The sequence below is a fragment of the Neoarius graeffei genome, chromosome 17 (genome assembly GCF_027579695.1).
Source record: "Neoarius graeffei isolate fNeoGra1 chromosome 17, fNeoGra1.pri, whole genome shotgun sequence".
Lineage (NCBI taxonomy): Eukaryota > Metazoa > Chordata > Actinopteri > Siluriformes > Ariidae > Neoarius > Neoarius graeffei.
In genome coordinates this window covers 57,592,228-57,603,277 of record NC_083585.1, presented here as the reverse complement: position 1 = coordinate 57,603,277, position 11,050 = coordinate 57,592,228, and the positions used below count along the sequence as shown (strand labels likewise).

Below are 11,050 nucleotides of genomic sequence, written 5' to 3'. Positions count from 1 at the left end.
TTTTCTCACTCACACACACACTTGTACACACAAAAACATCCATGCCATTACGGAAACTATACACCGAATCCGAGAGCTCAGAGCCGCTGCGTCCTTGCGCAATCTTCATGATGGGACTTCCATGCCGGCTCCAGGACAGGAATTCAGTCCTGCCTTGCTGAAGGCCATTTCCTGAAGCGGCACTCCCACACCTGCTACCGCTCCTCTCCCATCAGCCAGGGCTTTTTAAGAACTGTTTGGAGCTACTCCATTTGCCAGACTGTCTCTTGTAGACTTTCCTTGCCTCACTACAGCTCATTGGTATAGTGTCTTCTTGATTCCCCCTGCCTGAATTTTTCCTTGTTTTTTGTCCAGTTTTTGTCCCTGTTTTTGCCTGCCTGTTCTTTTGGATTGTGTCTTTTGCTACGTCTGCCTGGATTTCCCTTGTCCCTGTGTTCATCAGTTTTTGTGAAGATTTTTCTGTCCTGTTTTTTGTCCCTGATCGTGTCTACCTGCTCCTGTGTTTTTGACCTCCTGGCCTGTTTTTTGACTACTGATTTTTGCCTGAGCCCTACTGTACCTTTGCCTTTCTGCCATCTACTTCATTAAAGAAGTTTTCTCTTTACACTGCCTATTTTCTGAGTCTGCTCTTGGGTCCTCACTTCACCTCAGCTCACCACTCGTGACACACATAGAGGTTCTCAGCTTGATCCCCGATACCGATACAGCCGAATGGCTCAAGAGCATCCCCATTTGACAAGAGGTTAAACAAATGACGACGAGAGTCATTTTAATTGATGGCAGGTGTGAACCCAAAAAGACTGAATGCTGTAATTAAATCAAAAGTTGCTTCAACAAAGTATTAGTTTAAGGGTGTGCACACTTATGCAACCAGCTTATTGTACTTTTTTTTTATGTTTTTCACCCTAACAAATTTGTTTGATTTTGAGTCAAATTGTACAGGTTATAGGCCACATTAAAGGTGGGAAAAGTTTTGAAATTATTTATCATGGTCTCATTTTTTTACATCAGAAAAACCGATCATTCTAACGGGGTGTGTACACTTTTTATATCCACTGTATGTGTCTTTAGCTTCAGAAATAAAGATTATAAGATAAGGCACATTATTCTATCCACATTCACTGGATATGAGCAATCGCGTGCTCTGATTGGCTACTGTACTACTATCAGTTCATATACCGCGAGTAAAGAAAAACAAAATGGTGGAGCGCATTGCTGAACCAACCGAGGACGAAATGAAAACTCTACTTGAAAACAAACCCCCCCAAAATACAAAAAGAAATCAACAATTTTTTAAGAATTATTATTATAACATTTTTCACAAATTGCTCCTGTCATTTCACCAGTTTGTTTACATTCTAAGTGGAAATGATTTTATGGGACATGTTGTATCAAGTTTTTATTTATCGAATTTGCAAAAAATAAATAAATAAAGATAAAAATGCCCTGTTTCTCAAAATCCAGTGAATATGGATAGAATAAAACAGTTATTCCACTCGATCTTGTTGTACATGGCTTATAGACAACTTGGTGCTACGCGCCTCGTCGGCTATCAGCTCATGTACGACTCGATTTTTTGGAATAACTGTTAATTATTTTTTTTGCAGTCCAGTTTCCATCAAATCCTGCGCTCTGATTGGCTGGCATGCGGGTCCATATCCTTCAATATGGATCCCAGTTACGGACCCCAGAGACGGACCTCTGGCGACTCGCTCATTCACAACAACAAATATAGTAGCAATTTTTGTCAACATTTATTTTCACATTTCTCAGGAGAATAGCATTAATTTTACATCATGGACAGTGATAAAGACAGTCTTCACAGCGAAAGCGAGTTTTACTACCCTGAGGAAGAAGAAATAAAAGAAAACATTTCAGGAGAAAGCTAAAAACCTGTAACTGTTGCTAATGCCTAGCAAAAACATGGCTGAATCCTGAATGACTCAATTTTATATAAATAGGGGACTACATAGGCGGCAAAATGTATTTTTTTTTCCTGCCATGGAAGTGCACTTGTATACCGAGGAGGAAGCAATTTCCATTACAGCCGTGAATGAGGATTCAAAATGGCGGCTCAGCTCGTTTTTCCCTTTCGGGCGCTCTCGTTTTCTGTTAGAATTTGGTAAAGAAAAAAATAAATATATTATTTACCAGCTTAAGGTCGGTCCGTATGGTGAAATACCGTGACCTCGGCCTTGAATACTGACCTCGGCCAAGAGGGCCTCGCTCAGTACTTTCAAGACGTCGGTCACGGTATTTCACGATACGGACCTCCCAGCTGGTAAATAACATATATATATATATTTAGTAACTATAGTGAATGTAATAGGAAAGGCGTGTGTTCATGAGCGTTACGAATGATGATGTGGACTCCTTACAGAGTAAAAAGGAGTGTGTATGACATTCTTAAGCACAACAGTTTTATCTTTCTTCTGTCTGTCTTACCGGAATTTGGCTGAAATACATACAGGATGTGTACTAATATCCTGAATATGTCACAACAAATCAGCTGGTCCAATACCCATCAGACACAAACGAGTTTCACCCAAAACAGCTGAGCTTGTGCATCGGTTCTAAACAGCAATACATACAAAGTCCTTTCCCAACAAAGTGCACCTTCTTCTTCATCACTCTTGAGAACATACACTACAGAAATCTCAAAATGCACCTACAGTGTCTCACTGGTGAATTACTTTTGCCATAGTTATCTTTAGTTATTTTGCAATCCTGTTACGCACATTAGGAGACTTAAAAAAAGCTCCTTGTGAGACAGACTGCTTCCTCAAAATGACTGCGTTACTCAGTCACCACAATGTTTCTGTTTAGAAGACACAAGTGAATGTAGCTGACATGGCTGGATAGTGGTGTGGGTGTGAAGGACGAATTTATGGTTGGAGGATTAAATTCTGCACAGAGAAAGCACAGCAGGCTACGGATAGAGGATCACATTGCTCTGGGTATGTTAAAGCTGTTGAATATTAAATATAAATATCCATTTTTCAATCTTAGCTTTACAGAGTACTGAGATAAGACAATATCAGGACCAGGGTTGGAGGAGAAAGTTACTTGTAAATGACAATTTTTCAAAAAATATGCTTCTTGACTTTTTTTCCCCAACAATCTAATATTACAGAAGCCTTGTAATCAGAAATCACGCATAAACGTGTTGTGTTCATGTGTGAAGCTTTTGTGTCTCAGAAACATTTTTGCTGGATGTTTTTCTCAATTTAATGCTGCACTTTTGAATAGACAAGTCTTATTTTTCAAATCCGTGCCAATCTGCTAAAACCTATCATGTGTCAGTGTGAGTGAATTCTGGAAAACAGCCATGAGAAAAGAAAAATCAGGTTTTCAGATAATAACACACCCTGATAGCTTTTAGAAACGATTTCCACCAATATGTTTTAATTTTGATCTTGCTTTTAAAATCTGCCTCATAAGATAAGATAAGAAGATAAGAAGACCTTTATTATCCCACAATGGGGAAATTCCCTGTTTGCAACAGCACAGTGGATAGCAGCAGAAGAGGATATATCAAGCCCCACAAGTAAAAAAAAATAAATAAATAAAAAAAAAAAAATAATAATTAATTATATGTAAAGGAAAAAAAAAAAAATCTAGTCTTCTTCCGCTTATCCAGGGCCGGGTCGCGGTGGAAGACGAGACAATATATATATATATATATATATATATATATATATATATATATATATATATATATATATATATATAAAATCCCGATTCCAAAAAAGTTGGGACAAAGTACAAATTGTAAATAAAAACGGAATGCAATAATTTACAAATCTCAAAAACTGATATTGCATTCACAATAGAACATAGACAACATATCAAATGTCGAAAGTGAGACATTTTTAAATTTCATGCCAAATATTGGCTCATTTGAAATTTCATGACAGCAACACATCTCAAAAAAGTTGGGACAGGGGCAATAAGAGGCTGGAAAAGTTAAAGGTACAAAAAAGGAACAGCTGGAGGGCCAAATTGCAACTCATTAGGTCAATTGGCAATAGGTCATTAACATGACTGGGTATAAAAAGAGCATCTTGGAGTGGCAGCGGCTCTCAGAAGTAAAGATGGGAAGAGGATCACCAATCCCCCTAATTCTGCGCCGACAAATAGTGGAGCAATATCAGAAAGGAGTTCGACAGTGTAAAATTGCAAAGAGTTTGAACATATCATCATCTACAGTGCATAATATCATCAAAAGATTCAGAGAATCTGGAAGAATCTCTGTGCGTAAGGGTCAAGGCCGGAAAACCATACCGGGTGCCCGTGATCTTCGGGCCCTTAGACGGCACTGCATCACATACAGGCATGCTTCTGTATTGGAAATCACAAAATGGGCTCAGGAATATTTCCAGAGAACATTATCTGTGAACACAATTCACCGTGCCATCCGCCGTTGCCAGCTAAAACTCTATAGTTCAAAGAAGAAGCCGTATCTAAACATGATCCAGAAGCGCAGACATCTTCTCTGGGCCAAGGCTCATTTAAAATGGACTGTGGCAAAGTGTAAAACTGTTCTGTGGTCAGACGAATCAAAATGTGAAGTTCTTTATGGAAATCAGGGATGCCGTGTCATTCGGACTAAAGAGGAGAAGGATGACCCAAGTTGTTATCAGCGCTCAGTTCAGAAGCCTGCATCTCTGATGGTATGGGGTTGCATTAGTGCGTGTGGCATGGGCAGCTTACACATCTGGAAAAACACCATCAATGCTGAAAGGTATATCCAGGTTCTAGAGCAACATATGCTCCCATCCAGACGACGTCTCTTTCAGGGAAGACCTTGCATTTTCCAACATGACAATGCCAAACCACATACTGCATCAATTACAGCATCATGGCTGCGTAGAAGAAGGGTCCGGGTACTGAACTGGCCAGCCTGCAGTCCAGATCTTTCACCCATAGAAAACATTTGGCGCATCATAAAACGGAAGATACGACAAAAAAAGACCTAAGACAGTTGAGCAACTAGAATCCTACATTAGACAAGAATGGGTTAACATTCCTATCCCTAAACTTGAGCAACTTGTCTCCTCAGTCCCCAGACGTTTACAGACTGTTGTAAAGAGAAAAGGGGATGTCTCACAGTGGTAAACATGGCCTTGTCCCAACTTTTTTGAGTTGTGTTGTCATGAAATTTAAAATCACCTAATTTTTCTCTTTAAATGATACATTTTCTCAGTTTAAACATTTGATATGTCATCTATGTTCTATTCTGAATAAAATATGGAATTTTGAAACTTCCACATCATTGCATTCCGTTTTTATTTACAATTTGTACTTTGTCCCAACTTTTTTGGAATTGGGGTTGTATATACGTATATACACACACACATTAAAAAATAAGAAGAAAGAAAAAATATATATCTAAGACAAATACTAAATTAGAGGAATTATGAAGTAAATGAAACACACTTATTGTATATATCAAGTGGTCATAATTGCAAAAGATAAAACAGAAAAAAAAAACAATTCAACAACTATTGACAGACTTACAGATGCGAGTCTACTGTGTTTAAAATTACATTTCCTGAAGAGTGCATGTTGTAAGAAACCAGTTGAACATACACCGTGCTGAAAACAGTCAGTCTGCCGAATCATAGCTAAAACCTTGCTAGCAGATTGCATCATACAGTAAACATCACACTTTCATCAAGTTTTTGGATAGTTACATGTCATCATGAAATGGACAAAAGTCAGACCAGTTCGTCAGATTCTGGCTGTCAAAATGTCCGCGATGCTGCTGCGGCATCACGGCATCATTAAAACAAAGAAGAGTACAGTACGTACACATTCCTGTACAGACAACAGCAGGCAAAGTGTAAAAATGCTTAAATGAACTAATTACAGTATTAAAATGTTTATTTCAATAGAGATGTAAAAGTAAAATCATTTGAAATGCTACGCATGGCTTTTACCTCAGCACAATGTGTCATAATTGTTATTATATTGCTAATCACTGTGGCATAAGAGGAACAGGACTCATCAGGAGATGACATATCTTCCCCGGCCCCCACATGAAATCCTACTCCAAATTTTCCGAAGTCAAATTGGTTGCCATGGAAATACAGGAAAAAAATAAAAATCACAGAAATCCCAAAATGTCAAAAGGCACAACTCTTTGAGTCACTTAACATAACTGTCAGGTTTCGTGAAAAAAAAAATCCTAATAATTTTTGAGTTATGCTCTGGAAACTAAAATGTTTATAGACAGACAGACAGACAGACAGAGTAATAGTTATATGCCGGGGGGTGGGTGGGTGGGTGGGGGGGGTAGTAAAACACTTCAGGCTGTTCTGTTATGGGAAAATATTCCGCTTCAATTTGGTAGCGCATCAGTGATACTTCGTATTAGCTTTTAAATCCGGGGTGGCACGGTGGTGTAGTGGTTAGCGCTGTCGCCTCACAGCAAGAAGGTCCGGGTTCGAGCCCCGTGGCCAGCGAGGGCCTTTCTGTGCAGAGTTTGCATGTTCTCCCCGTGTCCGCGTGGGTTTCCTCCGGGTGCTCCGGTTTCCCCCACAGTCCAAAGACATGCAGGTTAGGTTAACTGGTGACTCTAAATTGACCGTGAATGTGAATGGTTGTCTGTGTCTATGTGTCAGCCCTGTGATGACCTGGCGACTTGTCCAGGGTGTACCCCGCCTTTCGCCCGTAGTCAGCTGGGATAGGCTCCAGCTTGCCTGTGACCCTGTAGAACAGGATAAAAGCGGCTAGAGATAATGAGATGAGATGAATGAGCTTTTAAATCCTTTATGGCAGCACCTTAGTAAATCTCTGAAAGCCTAAAAACAGTGTTTTGGAGATCATCTTGAGCTCGCATTCTCCATATTCAATGTATGAATGTTATAAAGAGTGATGTGGCAGTGTTGTGTTTTTATACACCCAAGATGCGGAACATGTTACCACATGTTAAACATTCATTAGTGTCCATCTTGGGCGGCACGGTGGTGTAGTGGTTAGCACTGTCGCCTCACAGCAAGAAGGTTCTGGGTTCGAGCCCAGTGGCTGACGGGGGCCTTTCTGTGTGGAGTTTGCATGTTCTCCCCGTGTCTGCATGGGTTTCCTCCGGGTGCTCTGGTTTCCCCCAAAGACATGCAGGTTAAGCTAATTGGTGGCTCTAAATTGATCATAAGTGTGAATGGTTGTTTGTCTCGATGTGTCTGCCCTGTGATTACCTGGCGACTTGTCCAGGGTTTACTCCACCTCTTGCCCATAGTCAGCTGTGATAGGCTCCTGCAACCCTGCACAGGATAAGCGATGATGGATGGATAGTGTCCATCTGTCACTGATGTGATAAAAAAACATTTTTCACTTTAGCGGTTAACAAGCATTTATTATTATTTGCCTTACATTTACTGGTATGTTACTTCTCATTGTTAGCTCATCTGGCCGACAGGTGATGAACTGATCCCATCATGTGTTGTCCATCGTCCGTCTGGTGTCGTCCACATTTCATGAAATTCACTTCTTCTCTCTCAGTTCTTCACTGATTTTTATTCTTTTTGGCAGGAAGGTTGGTCTGCCTGGGGTGCATATAGATGCAGTAGCTTCTACCCAAATTTGCATAACTGCAGTTCATAATGAAGATATGGCGTAATTAATCAATCCCTAGCAAGCAGTTTTCACACAAATTGCTTCTTCTCCCTCAATTCTTCACCGATGTTGATTCTTTCTGGCATGAAGGTAGGGCTACCTAGGGTGCATAGAACTTCTATCCAGATTTGCTTCATTAGTTATTAATGAACTTATGGACTAATTAAGGCTTAATGAGCAGTTCAACAAAAATCACTTCTTCTCGATCAATTCCTCGCCATTTTGGATTCTTTCTGGCAAATAGGTTGGTATTCCTAGGGTGTATATGGCTTCTATATATAGTTTGTATATAGTGTATATAGCTTGCAACATTTATCGCTCATGGTGACCCACTTTAGATTGTTCCTTCTGGACTAGACAGGGCCGGAGTGAGCTACACCCTCATCGACGGTCTCGTTTAATTATTGCACTTTTCGCCACTTTTTACTTTTTATTATACTTGGGTATATTTATATTGCTATGATTTTCTTCTTCCTGTCACCGCTATTATTTCCTGCATTATTGTTCTTATTATTTGCCTATTTTTATGTCCTTTTGCTTCTTTATTTTTTCTGAATTTGCTTCACACCAGAAATTACTTTTAAATGCTTGACGCATGCTATATAAAGGGTATTGATTTATTTAGATTAATTACCCGATTTAACAATTAATTAGTTTTATTAAAAATCAATACATTAATATAGTTTTGCCATGCGCATTCAGTTTCCCATGCCTCATGAACACTGAACCTCAAACTATGAACTTTGAACTATTTTAATACTTGACATGCTATCAATAAATGTATGGCTCTTTCAGGTATCTGAAGAACCTGGACCAAAATGCAAAGCATCAAGTGTGTGGTGGTTGGAGATGGAGCTGTGGGGAAGACCTGCCTTCTAATCTCCTATACCACCAATGCCTTTCCTAAAGAGTACATACCTACTGTGTTTGACAATTACAGCTCAGAGATTACAGTGCAGTCCAAACCCATCAGTCTTAATCTATGGGACACGGCTGGCCAGGAAGCATATGACCGCCTACGCACCATATCTTATCCCCAGACCAACGTCTTCATCATCTGCTTCTCCATCTCCAGCATGACCTCTTTTGAGAATATCAAGCTGAAATGGTACCCTGAGGTATCGAAACACTGCCCTAATGTACCCATACTTCTCGTAGGAACCAAAAAAGACCACAGGCAGGATCCGGAAATTTTGCAAAAATTAAAGGAACAGAAACTGACTCCTGTCACTGAGCAGCAGGGGAAGGCTCTGGCTCGAGAAATCAGGGCTGTCAGATACCTCGAGTGCTCAGCTCTGAACCAAGATGGGGTGAAGGAAGTATTCGAAGAGGCTGTGAATGCCTACCTGAACCCAAGACCCGAGCGTAAAAAGTTGTGTGTATTTTTATAAAGACATTTTACTGAAGATGGATTTTTTTCAAACATAATTGAACATACAAAACCTGACAGACTCAGTCATGAGTCTCTGAAATAAAATCCAAGAACTCCATGAACTCAAAGATAACTGTTGAAGTATTTCCCATTTAATAAAATAACATGAATAATTTGATAGCTGTTTAAAACAGTCTCCTCACAGATTCCTATGTTTACATTTCAAAATTGAGAGACTATTGAGCTACTATTTTGTCTCTGATATAAAACTTTAAAATATATGTTTAAAAATCTTTGAGATGGTGAAATTAGGCAGATTTTGGAAGGGATTTCATATAAATATTTCTTACGGGATTATGTGTGAGAAATGTGAAAGTATGAATTCTGGCTCTTCAACCTCAGCTACATCTCTGTAGTTCAGGCTCAACTAAATATGTGCATGGGATTATGTTTTGAAAAATCTTGCTCACGCAGGCATTATTACCTCCCCCAACTTTGTTGGAGGAGGTTATGTTTTCACCTCTGTTTGTTTGTTCCTGACATAACTCAAAAAGTAGTTAATGGATTTTAATTAAATTTGGTGGAAATGTGAGCCACAGGCCAAGGAACAATTGATTAGATTTTGATGCAAATCCTGATATGTATACTGATCCAGGATTATTATTTTTTGTCTGTTCCCAACGTAACTCAAAAAGTAGTGAACAGATTTGGATGAAATTTGGTGGAAAGGTGAGCCACAGGCCAAGGAACAGTTGATTAGATTTTGATGCAAATCCTGAAATGTATGTGGATCCAGGATCCAGACATGTATACTGATCCAGGATTATTATTTTTTGTATGTTCCCAACGTAACTCCAAAAGTAGTGAACAGATTTGGATAAAATTTGGTGAACGGCTTTAATATTATCCTAGGTTCAAGTGATTTGATTTTGATGTTGATAATGTGGCTTGGTGGAGGTATGCACTCTATTCTACAGAGTGCCCTTCTAGTTTTTGTGTGTTCCTACTGTAGATACTAGTTTGTTCCTAGAAGTTGTATTTTCTGACAAATTCTGTTGGTTCTATTCCCCAAAACTATGATCTCATTCATATCACCTGCTATGCAACAATTTTTGTTGAACACTGTTGAATCCCAGTCTTGATGCACTCCTCTATTCTTAGATGCCCTGTGGACATTTACGGCAAGCTTTAAAAAAAAAAAAAAGTTACGACTGTCCTATGACCGTGTCTCATGATTTGTAATGAAATTAGTCACTGCTGATTTTTTTGTATTTTGATGCTGAATCACTGGCATAATGGATGTGAATAGTTTGTTAGTCATCAGTTGTGGTGGTATTGGAGTGTCCAATATTTGGTATTCTGTTACTGAGACTTGCATCAGCAATTAAAAAAAGAAGAAAAAAAACCCTGCAGCTATACTGCCTGAGATTTCACTCAACCTCCAGCATTTGAATCAGAGATTTTGTGATATTTATGTGTAAATTTATGAAAAAAAAATCATATCCATTTCACAACTCATCATATTTATCTCACATGATTATGTGTGTATATTTTCGTCTGTGAAAGGGCATGTCACCATGTTCCAAACATTGCCTGAAATTACAACATGACAAGTGAACAGTGTTTAATCAGACGTTAAAAATTAATGTGAAAATACATGTATGTGCAATAATTTTTTTTAAAAATAACAATAAATGCACTACATGTGAAAAATTTGTGAAGCTTAACATGTGCACATTTATAGATATATAATTTTTCAAGATCACCAAAATCTTCTTAATGCCACAGTTTTCACATATGAATAATCACATGATCCATAATCACACAAACAACACGATTTTGGTCATTTCATTAAGCCTTCAGCATTTCAAACAAATAGACATTGTTGCATGATGAAACAGGACTTATTTGGCTTAATTGTCAGCTCAGTCAACATAATTATAATTAGATGACTTCTGATTATTTATAGATGTATTTTTATTCAGATGTATGTGAAAGATTACTTGAGAAACCTTGGTTCTTGCTCTTTGAATGCTGACTCAGTCGTTTTCAGGACCCAAC

General features: G+C 38.7%; 1 protein-coding gene across 1 annotated transcript; it reads left to right on the top strand.

Moving 5' to 3' along the window:
- The first annotated feature begins 2,825 nt into the window (after positions 1-2,825).
- On the top strand, positions 2,826-10,704 carry rhoga (ras homolog family member Ga). The gene is made up of 2 exons (XM_060897768.1): positions 2,826-2,957; positions 8,413-10,704. The coding sequence occupies exon 2, from the start codon at positions 8,436-8,438 to the stop codon at positions 9,006-9,008; it is 573 nt and encodes a 190-aa protein (XP_060753751.1). The 5' UTR covers positions 2,826-2,957; positions 8,413-8,435; the 3' UTR covers positions 9,009-10,704.
- Positions 10,705-11,050: the final 346 nt, after the last annotated feature.

Coding starts and splice junctions, on each gene's coding strand:
- rhoga (XM_060897768.1), top strand. CDS start 8,436: ATGCAAAGCATCAAGTGTGTGGTGGTTGGAGATGGAGCTGTGGGGAAG.